Here is a 22,264-nt window from a genome sequence, read left to right on the forward strand (position 1 = left end):
TACCAGAGGCTTTAGAATGTACCAGAGGCTTTAGAATGTACCAGAGGCTTTAGAATGTACCAGAGGCATTAGAATGTACCAGAGGCATTAGAATGTACCAGAGGCATTAGAATGTACCAGAGGCTTTAGAATGTACCAGAGGCTTTAGAATGTACCAGAGGCTTTAGAATGTACCAGAGGCATTAGAATGTACCAGAGGCATTAGAATGTACCAGAGGCATTAGAATGTACCAGAGGCATTAGAATGTACCAGAGGCTTTAGGATGTACCAGAAGCATTGGAATGTACCAGAGGCATTAGAATGTACCAGAGGCTTTAGGATGTACCAGAAGCATTGGAATGTACCAGAGGCTTTAGAATGTACCAGAGGCTTTAGGATGTACCAGAAGCATTGGAATGTACCAGAGGCATCAGAATGTACCAGAAACATTGGAATGTAGCAGAAACATTGGAATGTAGCAGAGGCAACTAAAATAGGCCCCAACCCAGGGACACGTGGCTGGCTACTCCGTGTACTTGTGGAAAACACTTTCGGCACGTGACAAATAACATTTGATTTGCTCCCAGGTCCCTGGTCAACAGTAGTGCACTATAGGGAACAGGGTGCCCTCTGGGAGACAGCCCATGTAACTGCCTGTGTTCTGGTAGAGAAACGTACCAGGTCATACAACTTGATCCCGCTGATGAGGCTCCTGGGTAGAGTGATGGTGCCGTACTGAGGATGGAGGAACAGGATGCCCTCTGTGAAGAAGCTCATCTTACCTGAAACCCACAGACACAGGAGGTTAAAGGGACATCATCCACATTAACTACAGACTAACTCATTAACTAATTAAATAACTGACACACTGACTGGCTGGCTGGGTGGGTGGCTAAGTGGGTGGCTGAGTGGGTGGCTGACTGACTGACTGGCTGGGTGGGTGGCTGACTGGCTGGGTGGGTGGCTGACTGGCTGGCTGGGTGGGTGGCTGACTGACTGGCTTGGTGGCTGACTGACTGGCTGGGTGGGTGGCTGACTGGCTGAGTGGGTGGCTGACTGACTGGCTGAGTGGGTGGCTGACTGACTGGCTGGGTGGCTGACTGACTGACTGGCTGGCTGAGTGGGTGGCTGACTGGCTGGCTGAGTGGGTGGCTGACTGGCTGGCTGAGTGGGTGGCTGACTGACTGACTGGCTGGGTGGCTGACTGGCTGGTTGACTGACTGGCTGGGTGCGTTCGAGTGGATCACTATTTAATAGCCGTTGTTCCTGTTCCCAAGAAAGCTAAGGTACCTGAACTAAATGACTACTTCTGTCATCATGAAGTGCTTTGAGAGACGAGTCAAGGATCACATCACCTCCACCTTACCACCCCAATAGATCCACAGCTGACGCAATCTCAACCACACTGCACACTGCCCTAACCCATCTGGACAAGAGGAATACCTATGTGAGAATGCTGTTCATTGACTACAGCTCAGCATTTAACACCATATTACCCTCCAAACTCGTCATCAAGCTCGAGACCCTGGGACTCGACCCCGCCCTGTGCAACTGGGTACTGGACTTCCTGACGGGCCGCCCCCAGGTGGTGAGGGTAGGAAACAACATCTCAACCCCGCTGATCCTCAACACTGGGGCCCCACAAGGGTGCGTTCTCAGCCCTCTCCTGTACTCCCTGTTCACCCACGACTGCGTGGCCACGAACGCCTCCAACTCGATCATCAAGTTTGCAGATGACACAACAGTGGTAGGCTTGATTACCAACAGCAATGAGACGGCCTATAGGGAGGAGGTGAGGGCCCTGGTGTGTGGTGTCAGGAAAATAACCTCTCACCCAACGTCAACAAAACAAAGGAGATGATCATGGACTTCAGCAGAAACAGCAGAGGGAACACCCCCTTATCCACATCGACGGGACAGTAGTGGAGAAGGTGGAAAGTTTTAAGTTCCTCGGCGTACACGGACATACTGAAATGGTCCACCCACACAGACATTGTGGTGAAGAAGGTGCAACAGCGCCTCTTCAACCTCAGGAGGCTGAAGAAATTTGGCTTGAATAATGTTTACATACCCTACATTACTCACCTCATATGTATATACTGTACGCACAGTACCAGTCAAAAGTTAGGACACATCTACTCATTCCAGGGTTTTTCTTTATTTTTACTATTTTCTACATTGTAGAATAATAGTGAAGACATCAGAACTATGAAATAACACACTTGGAATCATGTAGTAACCAAAGAAAGTGTTAAACAAATGAAAATATATTTTATATTCTTCAAAGTAGCCACCCTTTGCCTTGATAACAGCCTTTCACACTCTTGGCAAAGCTGTCCACCACCATGTTGCACTGAGCCTTGCAGTTGGAAACCAGTAGCACCGACTTCCGGCTGTCGCAGATGCACCTCCCACAACATAACTTGTCTATAGCGGTTGCTTTCGCCTTACTAATCTAACAAGACCACCAACTGACTGACTGACTGGTCGTGTTCCAGAGCATCAAAACAACTGCAGGCGACTGACTGATCTACAAATCACCTGGGATCATAAATAACTACTCATTTTAGATCCTCTCGAACGCGGCCACTGGCTGGACTGACAGACTGGCTGAACTGGACAAACTAGCTGCCTGACTGACTAACTAACTGACTGGACTAGAGGTCGACCAATTAATCGGAATGGCCGATTAATTAGGGCCGGTTTCAAACAATTCAGAACAATCGGAAATCTGTATTTTTGGGCACCGTTTTTAAAATATATATTTTTTTATACCTTTATCTAACTTGGCAAGTCAGTTAAGAACACATTCTTATTTTCAATGACGGCCTAAGAACGATGGGTTAACTGCCTCGTTCAGGGGCAGAACAACAGATTTTTACCTTGTCAGCTCGGGGGACCCAATCTTGCAACCTTACAGTTAACTAGTCCAACGCTCTAACCACCTGCCTCTCATTGCACTCCACAAGGAGACTGCCTGTTACGCGAATGCAGTACGCCAAGGTAAGTTGCTAGCTAGCATTAAACTTATCTTATAAAAAAACAATCAATCAACGACTGTCGTTGCTCCAATGTGTACTTAACCATAAACATCAATGTCTTTCTTAAAATCAATACACAAGTATATATTTTTAAACCTGCATATTTAGCTAAAAGAAATCCAGGTTAGCAGGCAATATTAACCAGGTGAAGTTGTGTCACTTCTCTTGCGTTCATTGCACGTAGAGTCAGGGTATATGCAACAGTTTGAGCTGCCTGGCTCTTTGCGAACTAATTTGCCAGAATTTTACGTAATTATGACATAACATTGAAGGTTGTGCAGGAATATGTAGACTCATGGATGCCACCCGTTAGATAAAATACAGAACGGAATAAACGTTTTGTTTTCGAGGTGATAGTTTCCGGATTTGACCTAAGGCTCGTATTTCTGTGTATTTATTATAGTTAAGTTTATGATTTGATATTTGATAGAGCAGTCTGACTGAGGGGTGGTAGGTAGCAGCAGGCTCGTAATAGTCAAAGGTATATGGTTTAGAGACGCGTTATAATTCCTGTAATAACTTGCGGCTGAACTTGAAAGGGGTTCCTTCGTTATTTTACCGTTCATGTCTTCCATAGAGAATGTCTTGATCTACTTCCAATAAGGTCTGTGTTTCGTTCAGGCTTAAACTGCCTCTGTTCATCTCTTCCATAGAGAATGTCTTGATCTACTTCCAATAAGGTCTGTGTTTCGTGCTTAAACCGCCTCTGTTCATCTCTTCCATAGAGAATGTCTTGATCTACTTCCAATAAGGTCTGTGTTTCGTTCAGGCTTAAACTGCCTCTGCGTTTTGATACCTGTGTAGATCTCACTAGGAGAAGGTAACGTTTGTCAACATATTTTCATAAATCCACTCTCCCAAAATTTTTATCTTGGCTTATATTTAGCCAATATTGATCAGAGTTACCTTGTCCTATGGATATCTACACAGTTATAAAATTGGCAAGGTGGTGTAAGCCTACACGAAACACAGACCTTTTCTAAGTGAATCTAAAAATATCCTATGGAATAAACGAAGGAACCGCTTTTCAGATGTTGCTAGAAGGTGTCATGGGAATTATGACTCGCACCTTGGTAGTCAATTCTTACCATGTCCATTATTAAAATAGGATTTCCTGCATATAGAAATTATGTTTTCAACATTCACAGGTAACTTAAGCTCTATTTTTATTCAAACAGTTGAGAGTATTTGTCTCCTAAGCAGACTCTACAGTATCATTGTCACTTCAGAGCTGTGTGTGTGTGTGTGTGTGTGTGTGTGTGTGTGTGTGTGTGTGTGTGTGTGTGTGTGTGTGTGTGTGTGTGTGTGTGTGTGTGTGTGTGTGTGTGTGTGTGTGTGTGTGTGTGTGTGTGTGTGTGTGTGTTTTACAGATGGCAGAGAAAAGCAGAGCACCAGTGGGACTATTACATGGAATTGGCACCAGGGAAAGCAAGGCGTCTTATTTGTGATAAAGATGTAAGCATGGGGTCAGCAACGGCTAAATCAAAACATACCACCACCAACCTGTGGAATCACCTTAAGAACACCCATCCAAAAGCCCATAATATGTATTATATTAAGTTAAAATAAAAGTGTTCATTCAGTATTGTTGCAATTGTCATTATTACAAAAGTGTGTGTGTGTGTATATATATATATTTATTGGACGATTAATCGGCATCTGCCTTTTTTTGTCCTCCAATAATCGGTATCGGCGTTGAAAAATCATAATCGGTCGACCTCTAGACTAAACTGACCAGCTGACTGGCTGGTTGACTACAGAGAGAGCATTAAAGTATGTGTCACCTTCCTCTGGAGTGGAGAGCAGGCTGTTGGAGAACACATGAGCTGTGTCTGCTGTAGTCAAAGAGGTGCCCAGGCAGGTACCCTCCTCCTCCTGGGGATTAAACACACACAATACACATCAACACACTGACCAGCATTTCTCAATGTAATAACGGCAACATGAGCGCATTGTTGTCTGACCTTCAGCAGGACCTGGGCCTTCTCAGAATGCTTCACATCAGACTCCACCTAAAGCCATTAGGACACACAGTTAACAAGGGCTGTGAACAAGAGGATCAAATCCACAATGCATTGTGGGTAAATTGTGACTGACTGATCTACAAATAATAATTAGCAGTTATTTATGATGCAAGGTGATTTGCAGGTCAGTTGGCAGTCATTTTGAAGCCCTTGAACCCTGCCATTTTGTTGAAAGTGACTTGATCCCTGGATGAATGGAGAGAGAGGAGAGGAGAGAGGAAAGGAGAGAGGATTGAGGGGAGGAGAGATGAGAAGAGAGGAGAGATGAGGAGAGAGGGTAACATACCAGCCAGCAGACGTATCGAGGCAGAGCTGTCGTCAGGATGGTGTAGCAGCTGTCTGAGGAAACACTTCCATCTACAGGACAGACTCAGCATTACAGTTCAACAGGAGGAACACCATGACTCACAGACACACAGTTTATAATAATAGGGAGGAGGCATCGGTCAGGCCTAACAGTATGTGTCTCTCTTACCTTTCTGTTGGATGTTGATGCTGGACACCAAGAAGGACTCAGAGAAGACTACAGAGCCCAGGTCTCCTTTCCCCCACTGGAGGTCTGGGATGTCGTACACTGACATGGACGCCTGGGACACACAACCACCACTATAAAGTATAACCCTTAAACCCTGACCCCTAACCCCACTGGAGGTCTGGGATGTCGTACACTGACATGGACGCCTGGGACACACAACCACCACTATACAGTATAACCCTTAAACCCTGACCCCTAACCCCACTGGAGGTCTGGGCTGTCGTACACTGACATGGACGCCTGGGACACACAACCACCACTATACAGTATAACCCTTAAACCCTGACCCCTAACCCCACTGGAGGTCTGGGCTGTCGTACACTGACATGGACGCCTGGGACACACAACCACCACTATACAGTATAACCCTTAAACCCTGACCCCTAACCCCACTGGAGGTCTGGGATGTCGTACACTGACATGGACGCCTGGGACACACAACCACCACTATACAGTATAACCCTTAAACCCTGACCCCTAACCCCACTGGAGGTCTGGGATGTCGTACACTGACATTGATGTCTGGGAGTGATGGACAGAAAACGCACACTGTAATTCATTCGAATTTAATCAATCAATCAAACACAGTGACATGCCTACCGCAAATGTTTTGGAACAATTATCAGGTTGGAAGAATTGACTTACAGTTTTCACCAAGAAGCAGCTCCCTTCTTCACTCAGAGGAACAATTCTGAAAAGGAAAACAAGAAAGACGGAACATTCAGGAAAACAATGAGTCAATAAAAAGCCAACTAACAACATTGAATCATAGTGTGATTAAACACTTCTTTATAACAATCAGAACCCACCTGCCCTGGTTGTTTACAGCTTGGATGTGGAAAACACTTTTAGATCTGAGAGAGAAAACAACAGGTAGAACACTTTATACTAGATCAGCTAACGTGGTCATTCAGAGGACACTAATGAAACAACAGGTAGAACACTTTATACTAGATCAGCTAACGTGGTCATTCAGAGGACACTAATGAAACAACAGGTAGAACACTTTATACTAGATCAGCTAACGTAGAACACTTTATACTAGTCATTCAGAGGACACTAATGAAACAACAGGTAGAACACTTTATACTAGATCAGCTAACGTGGTCATTCAGAGGACACTAATGAAACAACAGGTAGAACACTTTATACTAGATCAGCTAACGTGGTCATTCAGAGGACACTAATGAAACAACAGGTAGAACACTTTATACTAGATCAGCTAACGTGGTCATTCAGAGGACACTAATGAAACAACAGGTAGAACACTTTATACTAGATCAGCTAACGTGGTCATTCAGAGGACACTAATGAAACAACAGGTAGAACACTTTATACTAGATCAGCTAACGTGGTCATTCAGAGGACACTAATGAAACAACAGGTAGAACACTTTATACTAGATCAGCTAACGTGGTCATTCAGAGGACACTAATGAAACAACAGGTAGAACACTTTATACTAGATCAGCACTAACGGTAGAACACTTTATACTAGATCATTCAGAGGACACTAATGAAACAACAGGTAGAACACTTTATACTAGATCAGCTAACGTGGTCATTCAGAGGACACCAATGAAACAACAGGTAGAACACTTTATACTAGATCAGCTAACGTGGTCATTCAGAGGACACTAATGAAACAACAGGTAGAACACTTTATACTAGATCAGCTAACATCGTCATTCAGAGGACACTAATGAAACAACAGGTAGAACACTTTATACTAGATCAGCTAACATCGTCATTCAGAGGACACTAATGAAACAACAGGTAGAACACTTTATACTAGATCAGCTAACGTGGTCATTCAGAGGACACTAATGAAACAACAGGTAGAACACTTTATACTAGATCAGCTAACGTGGTCATTCAGAGGACACTAATGAAACAACAGGTAGAACACTTTATACTAGATCAGCTAACGTGGTCATTCAGAGGACACTAATGAAACAACAGGTAGAACACTTTATACTAGATCAGCTAACGTGGTCATTCAGAGGACACTAATGAAACAACAGGTAGAACACTTTATACTAGATCAGCTAACGTGGTCATTCAGAGGACACTAATGAAACAACAGGTAGAACACTTTATACTAGATCAGCTAACGTGGTCATTCAGAGGACACTAATGAAACAACAGGTAGAACACTTTATACTAGATCAGCTAACGTGGTCATTCAGAGGACACTAATGAAACAACAGGTAGAACACTTTATACTAGATCAGCTAACGTCGTCATTCAGAGGACACTAATGAAACAACAGGTAGAACACTTTATACTAGATCAGCTAACGTGGTCATTCAGGACACTAATGAAACAACAGGTAGAACACTTTATACTAGATCAGCTAACGTCGTCATTCAGAGGACACCAATGACATTAAATAACTTTTTATTGGAATACAAAGGTAGAGTTGTTATCTATTGTGACAGGTGTGCTGGTACCTGAGAGCAGTTCTGTACTGAGGCAGGTGGACCGAGTCCAGTGCCAGGTGGAAGGTATGCTCTGCTACGTCCTTCGCCTGGAAATATACACAAAATATACACAAGTTTCAGTCAGTAACGAAACACTCGTCCTCATCCAACGCCTACAGCATACCACCGTGCCTAGTTAGTTACAGCATACCGCCGTGCCTAGTTAGTTACAGCATACCGCCGTGCATAGTTACAGCATACCGCCGTGCCTAGCTAGTTACAGCATACCGCCGTGCCTAGCTAGATACAGCATACCGCCGTGCCTAGCTAGATACAGCATACCGCCGTGCCTAGCTAGATACAGCATACCGCCGTGCCTAGTTAGTTACAGCATACCGCCGTGCCTAGTTAGATACAGCATACCGCCGTGCCTAGCTAGATACAGCATACCGCCGTGCCTAGTTAGTTACAGCATACCGCCGTGCCTAGTTAGATACAGCATACCGCCGTGCCTAGCTAGATACAGCATACCGCCGTGCCTAGCTAGATACAGCATACCGCCGTGCCTAGCTAGTTACAGCATACCGCCGTGCCTAGCTAGTTACAGCATACCGCCGTGCCTAGTTAGTTACAGCATACCGCCGTGCATAGCTATTTACAGCATACCGCCGTGCCTAGTTAGTTACAGCATACCGCCTGTATAGCTAGTTACAGTATAGCATGTATAGCTAGTTACAGTATAGCATGTATAGCTAGGTACAGTATACCATGTATAGCTAGTTACAGTATAGCATGTATAGCTAGTTACAGTATAGCATGTATAGCTAGTTACAGTATAGCATGTATAGCTAGTTACAGTATAGCATGTATAGCTAGTTACAGTATAGCATGTATAGCTAGTTACAGTATAGCATGTATAGCTAGTTACAGTATAGCATGTATAGCTAGTTACAGTATAGCATGTATAGCTAGTTACAGTATAGCATGTATAGCTAGTTACAGTATACCATGTATAGCTAGTTACAGTATACCATGTATAGCTAGTTACAGTATAGCTAGTTACAGTATAGCATGTATAGCTAGTTACAGTATACCATGTATAGCTAGTTACAGTATACCATGTATAGCTAGTTACAGTATACCATGTATAGCTAGTTACAGTATACCATGTATAGCTAGTTACATTATACCATGTATAGCTAGTTACAGTATACCATGTATAGCTAGTTACAGTATACCATGTATAGCTAGTTACAGTATACCATGTATAGCTAGTTACAGCAAATGTGTGTATTGCTAGTTAGGTAGCTCAGTGGGTAGAGCCAACAATGGAAAGTTTGCTGGATGGAATCACCGAGCTGACAAGGTAAAAATGTGTTGTTCTGCCCCTGACCAAGGCAGTTAACCCAGTGTTCCCCGTGCAGCGAAGACGTGGATTATGGCAGCCCCCCCCCCCCCTCTCTGATTCAGAGCGGTGCACATGTCAGTTGAATGCATTCAGCTGAACCATTGACTAGGTATCCCCCTTTCCCTTTCAGTACACCATCTATAGCTAGTTACAACAAATTTGTATAGCCAGTTATAGTACACCATTAGTTATAGTATATAATGTAAAGCTAGTTACAGCAAACGTGTAGCTAGTTAGCTAGTTATATCATTAAAACTTGTTTTTCAACCACTCCACAAATGTTTTGTTAACACACTATAGTTTTGTCAAGTCGGTTAGGACATCTACTTTGTGCATGACACAAGTCATTTTTCCAACAGTTGTTTACAGACAGATTATTTCACTTATAATTCACCGTATCACAATTCTAGTGGGTCAGAAGTTTACATACACTAAGTTGACTGTGCCTTTAGACAGCTTGGAATATTATGTCATGACTTTAGAAGCTTCTGATAGGCTAAATTACATCTTTTGAGTCAATTGGAGGTGTACCTGTGGATGTATTTAAAGGCCTACCTTCAAACTCAGTGCCTCTGCTTGACATCATGGGAAAATCTAAAGAAATAAGACCTCAGAAAAAATATAGTAGACCTCCACAAGTCTGGTTCATCCTTGGGAGCAATTTCCAAACACCTGAAGGTACCATGTTCATCTGTACAAACAATAGTACGCAAGTATAAACACCATGGGACCACGCAGCAGTCAAACCGCTCAGGAAGGAGACGCGTTCTGTCTCCTAGAGATTAACGTACTTTGGTGTGAAAAGTGCAACTAAATCTCAGAACAACAGCAAAGGACCATGTCAAGATGCTGGAGGAAACAGGTACAAAAGTATCTATATCCACAGTTAAACGAGTCCTATATCGACATAACCTGAAAGGCCACTCAGCAAGGAAGAAGCCACTGCTCCAAAACCGCCATAAAAAAGCCAGACTATGGTTTGCAACTGCACATGGGGACAAAGATCGTACTTTTTGGAGAAATGCCCTCTGGTCTGATGAAACAGATTGCAAGCCGAAGAACACCATCCCAACCGTGAAGCAGGGGGTGGCAGCAACATGTTGTGGGGGTGCTTTGCTGCAGGAGGTGCACTTCACAAAATATATGGCATCATGAGGATGGAAAATTATGTGGATATATTGAAGCAACATCTCAAGACATCAGTCAGGAAGTTAAAGCTTGGTCGCAAATAGATCTTCCAAATGTTCAATGACCCCAAGCATACTTCCAAAGTTGTGGCAAAATGGCTGAAGGACAACAAAGTCAAGGTATTGGAGTGGCCATCACAAAGCCCTGACCTAACGTTTGACCCAGGTTAAACAATTTAAAGGCAATGCTACCAAATACTAATTGAGTGTATGTAAACTTCTGACCCACTGGGAATGTGATGAAAGAAATAAAAGCTGAAATAAATTATTCTCTACTATTATTCTGACATTTCACATTCTTAAAAATAAAGTGGTGATCCTAACTGACCTAAGACAGGGAATATTTACTAGGATTAAATGTCAGGAATTGTGAAAAACTGAGTTTAAATGTATTTGTCTAAGGTGTAAGTAAACTTCAGACTGTAGCTAGTTGGAGAAATGACTACCAGTATCACCTTAGTAGCACTAGTGGTGTTGGAGTAGCATTTGATTCCAGCCAGGACCGACTGGACGGCTGCTGCATAGATCTGAGAGAGAAGACTGGAAGAGAGATAGATTTAACACCGTACATACACTACATGGACAGAAGTATGTGGACAGCTGCTCATCCAACATCTCATCTCACGTTGGGCCATGTAGTGTTATATGTACATGTTCTACATAATATTCAGGCATCATCTTCTAGAGCAGGGGTTCCAACAGGTTTCACTTAGGCCAAACTGGGGGGGGGGCGAGGACATACCTCACCCCCACCTGCACGTGTGCGCACGCCATGCCTATTCTACGGGCACAAGCACTGTTCAACTGTCCAAACCCCTCTTGTTGGCGGTGAGAACATTTTGCAGGTTTAAAGCAAAACTGTCTAATGTGAATTCATATGTTATTTGAGTGAATCAAACATTACTACAAAATCTATGGACTAAAAAAACATACCTGGGCTAGTTGATCTGGACATTTCAGACAAGTTATAAATAGTTCTCTAAGGTCTGTAATGACTGATATGACAAGAGGAGCTGATGATGCACTTCCCAAGATAGAAATATCACCTTGTGCATTCTACTATTACAACTTCCAAGAGAAAGTTCAAAGCTGGTCTGAGTTCCTTAAAACTCCACAGTTTGGTAACCACTGTTCTAGAAGAGATATATTTAACACCTTATATAATATGTAGATCTAAAAGAGATATATTTAACACCTTATATACAGTATTATCATATGGGAGAGATGGGTTAACAGGTTTGGACATGTTGTCTTGGTGAACTTACAGGAGTTCTGTTTTCTTCTGTTGCATGTTGTCATTCCCTGCAAGGGAAACATCAGATATTAGGTCTACAGACAGTAAAATAGCTAGATCCAACAAACAGTTTAGTGTATCCATTATGGGCTATGTTTACCTAGGTAGGGGATGTGAGTGGTTCCAAAGAAGTAAGTCCTGGAGCAGGCTAAAGATCCTTTAGGAGCCACACACTGGAGAACCTGACAGACAAGAACAGATTACAGAGTACTCTAGGGAGACCAAACCCAACATGGACTGCCAAGCCATCTCATTAAACATGCACACACAACACTAATAGTCTAATCTGGATAGGGGTTAGGCAACAGTCTAATCTGGATAGGGGTTAGGTAACATGCTAATCTGGATAGGGGTTAGGTAACAGTTTAATCTAGATAGGGGTTAGGTAACAGTTTAATCTAGATAGGGGTTAGGTAACAGTTTAATCTAGATAGGGGTTAGGTAACATGCTAATCTGGATAGGGGTTAGGTAACAGTCTAATCTGGATAGGGGTTAGGTAACAGTCTAATCTGGATAGGGGTTAGGTAACAGTCTAATCTGGATAGGGGTTAGGTAACAGTCTAATCTGGATAGGGGTTAGGTAACAGTCTAATCTGGATAGGGGTTAGGTAACAGTCTAATCTGGATAGGGGTTAGGTAACATGCTAATCTGGATAGGGGTTAGGTAACAGTCTAATCTGGATAGGGGTTAGGTAACAGTCTAATCTGGATAGGGGTTAGGTAACAGTCTAATCTGGATAGGGGTTAGGTAACAGTCTAATCTGGATAGGGGTTAGGTAACAGTCTAATCTGGATAGGGGTTAGGTAACAGTCTAATCTGGATAGGGGTTAGGTAACAGTCTAATCTGGATAGGGGTTAGGTAACATGCTAATCTGGATAGGGGTTAGGTAACAGGCTAATCTGGATAGGGGTTAGGTAACAGTCTAATCTGGATAGGGGTTAGGTAACAGTCTAATCTGGATAGGGGTTAGGTAACAGTCTAATCTGGATAGGGGTTAGGTAACAGTCTAATCTGGATAGGGGTTAGGTAACAGTCTAATCTGGATAGGGGTTAGGTAACAGTCTAATCTGGATAGGGGTTAGGTAACAGTTTAATCTAGATAGGGGTTAGGTAACATGCTAATCTGGATAGGGGTTAGGTAACAGTCTAATCTGGATAGGGGTTAGGTAACAGTCTAATCTGGATAGGGGTTAGGTAACGGTTTAATCTGGATAGGGGTTAGGTAAAAGTCTAATCTGGATAGGGGTTAGGTAACAGTCTAATCTGGATAGGGGTTAGGTAACAGTCTAATCTGGATAGGGGTTAGGTAACAGTCTAATCTGGATAGGGGTTAGGTAACAGTTTAATCTAGATAGGGGTTAGGTAACAGTCTAATCTGGATAGGGGTTAGGTAACAGTTTAATCTGGATAGGGGTTAGGTAACAGTAGAGGAACAGTCTAATCTGGATAGGGGTTAGGTAACAGTAGAGGAACAGCCTAATCTGGATAGGGGTTAGGTAACAGTAGAGGAACAGCCTAATCTGGATAGGGGTTAGGTAACAGTCTAATCTGGATAGGGGTTAGGTAACAGACTAATCTGGATAGGGGTTAGGTAACAGACTAATCTGGATAGGGGTCAGGTAACAGTCTAATCTGGATAGGGGTTAGGTAACAGTTTAATCTGGATAGGGGTTAGGTAACAGTCTAATCTGGATAGGGGTTAGGTAACAGTCTAATCTGGATAGGGGTTAGGTAACGGTTTAATCTGGATAGGGGTTAGGTAACAGTTTAATCTGGATAGGGGTTAGGTAACAGTCTAATCTGGATAGGGGTTAGGTAACAGTAGAGGAACAGTCTAATCTGGATAGGGGTTAGGTAACAGTCTAATCTGGATAGGGGTTAGGTAACAGTAGAGGAACAGCCTAATCTGGATAGGGGTTAGGTAACAGTAGAGGAACAGCCTAATCTGGATAGGGGTTAGGTAACAGTAGAGGAACAGCCTAATCTGGATAGGGGTTAGGTAACAGTAGAGGAACAGCCTAATCTGGATAGGGGTTAGGTAACAGACTAATCTGGATAGGGGTTAGATAACAGTCTAATCTGGATAGGGGTTAGATAACAGTCTAATCTGGATAGGGGTTAGGTAACAGTCTAATCTGGATAGGGGTTAGGTAACAGTCTAATCTGGATAGGGGTTAGGTAACAGTCTAATCTGGATAGGGGTTAGGTAACAGTCTAATCTGGATAGGGGTTAGGTAACAGTCTAATCTGGATAGGGGTTAGGTAACAGTCTAATCTGGATAGGGGTTAGGTAACAGTCTAATCCGGATAGGGGCTAGGTAACAGTCTAATCTGGATAGGGGTTAGGTAACAGTCTAATCTGGATAGGGGTTAGGGTGCTCTCACCATGTGTTTGGTTAGATAGGGGTTAGGGTGCCCTCACCATGTGTTTGGGTTGATAGGGGTTAGGGTTTAGGGTGCTCTCACCATGTGTTTGGTTAGATAGGGGTTAGGGTGCTCTCACCATGTGTTTGGTTAGATAGGGGTTAGGGTGCTCTCACCATGTGTTTGGTTAGATAGGGGTTAGGGTGCCCTCACCATGTGTTTGGTTAGATAGGGGTTAGGGTGCTCTCACCATGTGTTTGGTTAGATAGGGGTTAGGGTTTAGGGTGCTCTCACCATGTGTTTGGTTAGATAGGGGTTAGGGTGCCCTCACCATGTGTTTGGGTTGATAGGTGTTAGGGTTTAGGGTGTTCTCACCATGTGTTTGTTTAGATAGGGGTTAGGGTGCTCTCACCATGTGTTTGGTTAGATAGGGGTTAGGGTTTAGGGTGCTCTCACCATGTGTTTGGTTAGATAGGGGTTAGGGTGCCCTCACCATGTGTTTGGGTTGATAGGGGTTAGGGTTTAGGGTGCTCTCACCATGTGTTTGTTTAGATAGGGGTTAGGGTGCTCTCACCATGTGTTTGGTTAGATAGGGGTTAGGGTGCTCTCACCATGTGTTTGGTTAGATAGGGGTTAGGGTGCTCTCACCATGTGTTTGGCTGGGGTCCCCTGGGGTCCGGTGTTGCGGACCTGGTGTCCATCAGAAGGGAAGTTGAAGGAGTAGCTGTGGAGGTTCTCCATGGAGGAGTGGCTCCCAAACAGAACCAAGGGCTGCCGTCTCCTGCTGCTGTCTGCGATGTTACTGGAGATCAGGCCATGAGAGAAATAACTCCGGAACGCCTGGGGATTTAACAGACAGATAGTCAATGGTTTGGTTTGCTCACTAACAAACCAACGTAGCAACCTGTACTTGGCCAACTAGAGAACAGGTGTTACATCCCCTGTCTGAGCCACAGACCGTAATAATGTAGTTATAGACAACATGTGTCTATGTTAAGTTACCTCCCCTGTCTGAGCCACAGACTGTAATAATGTAGTTATAGACAACATGTAGCTATGTTAAGTTACATCCCCTGTCTGAGCCACAGACTGTAATAATGTAGTTATAGACAACATGTAGCTATGTTAAGTTACATCCCCTGTCTGAGCCACAGACTGTAATAATGTAGTTATAGACAACATGTAGCTATGTTAAGTTTACCTCCCCTGTCCCATATCTCCATCTCTAGTACCTGGTCACACCTCCATCTCTAGTACCTGGTCATATCTCCATCCCTAGTACCTGGTCATATCTACATCTCTAGTACCGGGTCACACCTCCATCTCTAGTACCGGGTCACATCTCCATCCCTAGTACCTGATCATATCTCCATCCCTAGTACCTGGTCACATCTCCATCCCTAGTACCTGATCATATCTCCATCTCCATCTCTAGTACCTGGTCACATCTCCATCTCTAGTACCTGGTCATATCTCCATCTCTAGTACCTGGTCACATCTCCATCTCTAGTACCTGGTCATATCTCCATCTCCATCTCTAGTACCTGGTCATATCTCCATCCCTAGTACCTGGTCATATCTCCATCTCTAGTACCTGGTCATATCTCCATCTCTAGTACCTGGTCATATCTCCATCTCTAGTACCTGGTCATATCTCCATCTCTAGTACCTGGTCATATCTCCATCTCTAGTACCTGGTCATATCTCCATCCCTAGTACCTGGTCATATCTCCATCTCTAGTACCTGGTCATATCTCCATCTCTAGTACCTGGTCATATCTCCATCTCTAGTACCTGGTCACATCTCCATCTCTAGTACCTGGTCATATCTCCATCTCTAGTACCTGGTCATATCTCCATCTCTAGTACCTGGTCATATCTCCATCTCTAGTACCTGGTCATATCTCCATCCCTAGTACCTGGTCATATCTCCATCTCTAGTACCTGATCATATCTCCATCTCTAGTACCTGGTCATATCTCCATCTCTAGTACCTGGTCACATCTCCATCCCTAGTCACATCTCCATCCCTAGTACCTGATCATATCTCCACCCCTAGTACCTGGTCATATCTCCATCTCTAGTACCTGATCATATCTCCATCTCTAGTACCTGGTCATATCTCCATCCCTAGTACCTGGTCACATCTCCATCCCTAGTCATATCTCCATCCCCAGTGCCTGCATTATTGATTGCCACATGGCCTTAAATTATACCAATTTGTTTTTCCTTGGTCGCCCATGCTATTTCAATATTTCAATAATAAATTAGATTTTTCCATTCTGTTAATTATGGTAGATTAATTGATTGCCAAGTTTTTAATATATACGTTTTTTTCAAGATGAGAAATGAGAATCGTCCAGTCCATTGGGTATCTCCCTATACGAACATATGACATGTCTTGAAATATACAGACAGACGGATTAAAAAGGAAGTTTACATTGTAATACCTCTGGCAGCCAACTTTCTAGCTCCGCCCACATATTCCAGACTATATCGCATTGCCAGAAAGCATTATTGAGTCATTATTATTTTTATACTTAATCCACATGCTGCAAAATGTGTGAATATTGTCTCTTGTATAATAAATTCTACACATGAATTTATACTGGATTAAGCGTACATTTTAATTAACAGTAATCTCATTTATTACATCCAATTTTTCCATTATTAAAGTGGCTGGAGTTGAGTCAGTATGTTGGCAGCAGCCACTCAATGTTAGTGGTGGCTGTTTAACCTCTTCAACCTATGGGGGCGCTATGTCATTATTGGATCAAAAAACGTGCCCGTTTTAAGCGCAATATTTTGTCACGAAAAGATGCTCAACTATGCATATAATTGCCAGCGTTGGAAAGAAAACACTGACGTTTTCAAAACTGCAAAGATATTATCTGTGAGTACCCCAGAACTGAACCTACAGGCGAAACCAAGATGAAACTTCAAACAGGAAATGAACAGGATTTTTGACGCTGTGTTTTACTAACGTCTCCTTATATGGCTGTGAATATGCTGTGAACGAGCTTATGCGCTCTGCCGTTCATCCAAGATGTCTGCAGCATTATGGCGTATTTGTAGGCATATCATTGGAAGATTGGCCATAAGAGACTACATTTGCCAGGGGGCCGTCCGGTGGCCTTTGTCTAAATTGGTGCGCAATTGTCAGTAACACTCATTTTGCCATGGGATACAGACAGAGAAGCACACTTCCAGGAACGATACCACATTGAAGAGATATGCAGAAAAACACCTTGAGGATTTATTCTAAACAACGTTTGCCATGTTTCAGTCGATATTATGGAGTTATTATGGAAAAAGTTTGGTGTTTTTATAACTGAATTTTCAGGGTTTTTTGGTAGCCAAACATGACAAAAACGGACCGATTTCTCCTGCACATTTACATTTACATTTAAGTCATTTAGCAGATGCTCTTATCCAGAGCGACTTACAAATTGGACAAATAATCTTTCAGGAAAACTGAACATTTGCTATCTAACTGAGAGTCTCCTCATTGAAAACATCCGAAGTTCATCTAAGGTAAATGATTTATTGAATGTTTTTGCTGGTTTTTGTGAAAATGTTGCCTGGTGATGCTAACGCTAAATGCTAATGCTAACGCTAAATGCTAGTTTTGCTATGGTAGAGAAGCATATTTTTGAAAATCTGAGATGACAGTGTTGTTAACAAAAGGCTAAGCATGAGAGCTAGCATATTGATTTCATTTCATTTGCGATTTTCATGAATATGTCACGCCTTGGTCATTATATTTTGTGTTTTTGTTATATGTTTGGGTAGGCCAGGGTGTGACATGGGTTTATATGTTGTATTCGTATTGGGGTTTGTTTATTTGGGATTGCGGCTGATTAGGAGTGTGTCTAGTTAGGCTTGGCTGCCTGGGGCGATTCTCAATCAGAGTCAGGTGCTTGTCGTTGTCTCTGATTGAGAACCATATTTAGACAGCCTGACTTTCGCGTTGTATTTTGTGGGTGTTTGTTCCTGTCTTAGTGTTGTAGTCACCAGATAGGCTGTAATAGGTTTTACGTTTCGTTTGTTGTTTTCATATACAGTTATTTCATGTACCGCGATTATTTTCATTAAAGTCATGAGTAACCTACACGCTGCATTTCGGTCTGACTCTCTTCATTCAACAGACGAATGACGTTACAGAAACACCCACCACTCACAGCCCGAGCAGCATGTGAACTGGCAGGATCTAAAGGAGGACGTTATGGACAGCAGAAGCATACTACGTGGGAAGAAATCGACAGGTGGGCGGCCGACCCAGAGCGAGTGCAGGAGCCCGCCTGGGATTCCCTACAGCAATGCGAAGAGGGCTATAGACGTATGGAGTCGAAAAGGAAAGCACGGCTATACAGAGCGAAATCCGAAAGTAAAAGGGGAAAGCGCAGAGAGAGAGTGGCTGAGTCAGGAGTCAGACCTGAGCCTACTCTCCCTGTTAATCGTGAAGAGCAGTTGCAGTGGGAAAGGCTGCACCATTTGGAGATTTGGACATGGGAGGAGGAATTAGACGGAAAAGGACCCTGGGCGCAGCCGGGAGAATATCGCCGTCCCAAGGAGGAAATAGAAGCAGCTAAAGCGGAGAGGCGCAGGTATGAGGAGGCAGCACGGCGACGCGGTTGGAAACCGGAAAGTCACCCCAAAAAATGTATTGGGGGGGGCTAGAAGGGAGAATAGTTATGCCAGGTAGGAGACCTGCGCATACTCCCTGTGCTCACCGTTGGGCTAGAGAGACCGGGCAGGCACCGTGTTATGCTATGGAGCGCACGGTGTTTCCAGTGCGGGTGCAGAGCCAGCTGCGGCATATACCAGCCCTTCCTATTGGCCGGGCTAGAGTGGGCATCGAGCCAGGTAAGCTTGGGCAGGCTTGGTGCTCAAGAGCTCCAGTGCGCCTGCACGGTCCGGTCTATCCAGAGCCACCTCTACACACCAGTCCTCCGGTAGCAGCTCCCCGCACCAGGCTTCCTGTGCGTGTCCTCGCGCCAGTACCACCAGTTCCAGCACCATGCACCAGGCCTCCAGTGCGCCTCGCCTGTTCAGCGCAGCCAGCGCTTTTCTCCTCTCCTGCGCTGCCGGAGTCTCCTGTCTGCCCAGCGCCGCCAGTGCTCCCAGTCGGCCCAGCGCGTCCAGTGCGCCTCGCCTGTTCAGCGCAGCCAGCGCTTTTCTCCTCTCCTGCGCTGCCGGAGTCTCCCGCCTGTTTAGCGCAGCCAGAGCCTTTCTCCTCTCCTGCGCTGCCGGAGTCTCCTGTCTGCCCAGCGCCGCCAGTGCTCCCAGTCTGCCCAGCGCCGCCAGTGCTCCCAGTCTGCCCAGCGCCACCAGTGCTCCCAGTCTGCCCAGCGCCGCCAGTCGGCCCAGCGTCGCCAGTCGGCCCAGCGTCGCCAGTCGGCCAGGATCCGCCAGAAGTGCCAGTCTGCCAAGATCCGCCAGAAGTGCCAGTCTGCCAAGATCTTCTAGATCGGCCAGACAACCTGAATCATCCAGTTCCACCAGCCAGCCAGGATTTACCGGAGCCTACTACCTGCCTGAGCTTCCTCAGCCCCTCAGTCCCGGGCTGCCCCTCAGTCCCGGGCTGCCCCTCAGTCCCGGGCTGCCCCTCAGTCCCGGGCTGCCCCTCAGTCCCGGGCTGCCCCTCAGTCCCGGGCTGCCCCTCAGTCCCGGGCTGCCCCTCAGTCCCGGCTGCCCCTCAGTCCCGAGCTGCCCCTCAGTCCCGAGCTGCCCCTCTGTCCCGAGCTGCCCCTCAGTTATGTGGGGATCAGGGTGAGGACTATTAGGCCATGGTCGGCGGAGAAGGTGGATTATCCAAGGACGCGAAGGGGAGGAACTAGGACATTTATGGAGTGGGGTCCACGTCCCGAGCCAGAACCGCCACCATGGACAGACGCCCACCTGGACCCTCCCTATGCTCTTGAGGTGCGTCCCGGAGTCCGCACCTTAGGGGGGGTTCTGTCACGCCTTGGTCATTATATTTTGTGTTTTTGTTATATGTTTGGGTAGGCCAGGGTGTGACATGGGTTTATATGTTGTATTTTGTGGGTGTTTGTTCCTGTCTTAGTGTTGTAGTCACCAGATAGGCTGTAATAGGTTTTACGTTTCGTTTGTTGTTTTCATATACATTTATTTCATGTACCGCGATTATTTTCATTAAAGTCATGAGTAACCTACACGCTGCATTTCGGTCTGACTCTCTTAATTCAACAGACGAACGACGTTACAGAATAGTTAACATTGCGTTATGGTAATGGACTTGAGGCTGTAGTCATGATCCCAGATCCGGGTTGGCTCGACGCAAGAAGTTAACAGTCTGATGGCCTTGAGATAGAAGCTGTTTTTCAGTCTCTCGGCACCTGTACTGACCTCGTCTTCTGGACGATAACAGGGTGAACAAGCAGTGGCTCGGGTGGTTGTTGTCCTTGATGATCTTTATGGCCTTCCTGTGACATCGGGTGGTGTAGGTGTCCTGGAGGGCCGGTGATGCGTTGTGCAGACCTCACTACCCTCTGGAGAGCCTTACGGTTGTGGGCGGAGAAGTTGCCGTACCAGGCGGTGATACAGCCCGCCAGGATGCTCTCGATTGTGCATCTGTAGAAGTTTGTGAGTGCTTTTGGTGACAAGCCAAATTTCTTCAGCCTCCTGCTTCACCACGCTGTCTGTGTGGGTAGACCATTTCAGTTTGTCCATGTACGCGAAGGAACTTAAAACTTTCCACCTTCTCCACTACTGTCCCATAGAGGGCTGATCCCTGTGCTGTTTCCTGAAGTCCACGATCATCTCCTTTGTTTTGTTGACGTTGAGTGTGAGGTTATTTTCCTGACACTACACTCCGAGGACCCTCACCTCCTCCCTGTAGGCCGTCTCATCGTTGTTGGTAATCAAGCCTACCACTGTAGTGTCGTCTGCAAACTTGATGATTGAGTTGGAGGCGTGCATGGCCATGCAGTCATGGGTGAACAGGGAGTACAGGAGAGGGCTGAGAACGCACCTGTGGGATCAGCGGGGTTGAGCGGGGTCGAGATGCTGTTCCCTACCTTCACCACCCGGGGGCGGCCCATCAGAAGGTCCAGGACCCAGTTGCACAGGGCGGGGTTGAGGCCCAGGGTGTCAAGCTTAATGATGAGTTTGGATGGTACTATGGTGTTGAATGCTGAGGTGTAGTCAATGAAAGGATAGGGCAGTGTGCAGTGTGATGGCGATTGCATTGTCTTTGGACCTATTGTGGCGGTAAGCAAATTGGAATGGGTCTAGGGTATCAGGTAGGGTGGAGGCGATGTGATCCTTGACTAGTCTCTCAAAGCACTTCATGATGACAGAAGTGAGTGCTACGGGGTGACAGTCATTTAGTTTAGTTTCTTGGGAACTGGAACAATGGTGGCCATCTTGAAGCATGTGATGACAGCAGACTGGGATAAGGACTGACTGAATATGTCCATAAACACACCAGCCAGCTGGTCTACTCATGCTCTGAGGACACGGCTAGGGATGCCGTCTGGGCTAAGGGTTAACATGTTTAAATGTTTTACTCACGTCGGCTACGGAGAAGGAGACCCCACAGTTTTTGGTAGCGGGCTGTGTCGGTGGCACTGTATTGTCCTCAAAGCACACAAAGAAGTTGTTTAATTTGTCTGGGAGCAACACATCGATGCCTCCGATGGGGCTTGTTTTCTTTTTGTAATTGGCGATTGTCTGTAGACCACATACGTCTCGTGTTTGAACCGTTGAATTGTAACTCTACTTTGTCTCTATACTGGGGCATAGTGGTCTAAGACACTGCATCTCAGTGCAAGAGGCGTCACTGCAGGACCTGCATCAATCCAGCCGTGATTGGGAGTCCCATAGGGTGGTGCACAATTGGCCCAACGTCGTCCGGGTTTGACTAGGGTAGGCCGTCTTTGTAAATAAGAATTTGTTCTTATCTTCTTTGGGACAGGGGGCAGTATTTTCACGTTCGGATGAAATGCATGCCCAAATTCAACTGCCTGCTACTCATCCCCAGA

General features: G+C 45.1%; 1 protein-coding gene across 1 annotated transcript in view; it reads right to left on the reverse strand.

The window, feature by feature from the left end:
* dnaaf9 (dynein axonemal assembly factor 9) overlaps positions 1-22,264 on the reverse strand; it is a 107,231-nt gene that overhangs the window by 56,933 nt on the left and 28,034 nt on the right. Inside the window, exons 11-22 of the mRNA XM_046367624.1 lie at positions 14,907-15,098; positions 11,992-12,073; positions 11,863-11,899; positions 11,053-11,137; positions 8,033-8,109; positions 6,390-6,434; positions 6,226-6,271; positions 5,521-5,632; positions 5,332-5,402; positions 4,986-5,033; positions 4,806-4,896; positions 659-762 (exon numbers count right to left, since the gene is read on the reverse strand). Coding sequence (XP_046223580.1) covers positions 659-762; positions 4,806-4,896; positions 4,986-5,033; positions 5,332-5,402; positions 5,521-5,632; positions 6,226-6,271; positions 6,390-6,434; positions 8,033-8,109; positions 11,053-11,137; positions 11,863-11,899; positions 11,992-12,073; positions 14,907-15,098 — 990 coding nt within the window. The remainder of the gene's footprint in view (positions 1-658; positions 763-4,805; positions 4,897-4,985; positions 5,034-5,331; positions 5,403-5,520; positions 5,633-6,225; positions 6,272-6,389; positions 6,435-8,032; positions 8,110-11,052; positions 11,138-11,862; positions 11,900-11,991; positions 12,074-14,906; positions 15,099-22,264) is intronic.

This window comes from Oncorhynchus gorbuscha, linkage group LG10 (assembly GCF_021184085.1).
Source record: "Oncorhynchus gorbuscha isolate QuinsamMale2020 ecotype Even-year linkage group LG10, OgorEven_v1.0, whole genome shotgun sequence".
Lineage (NCBI taxonomy): Eukaryota > Metazoa > Chordata > Actinopteri > Salmoniformes > Salmonidae > Oncorhynchus > Oncorhynchus gorbuscha.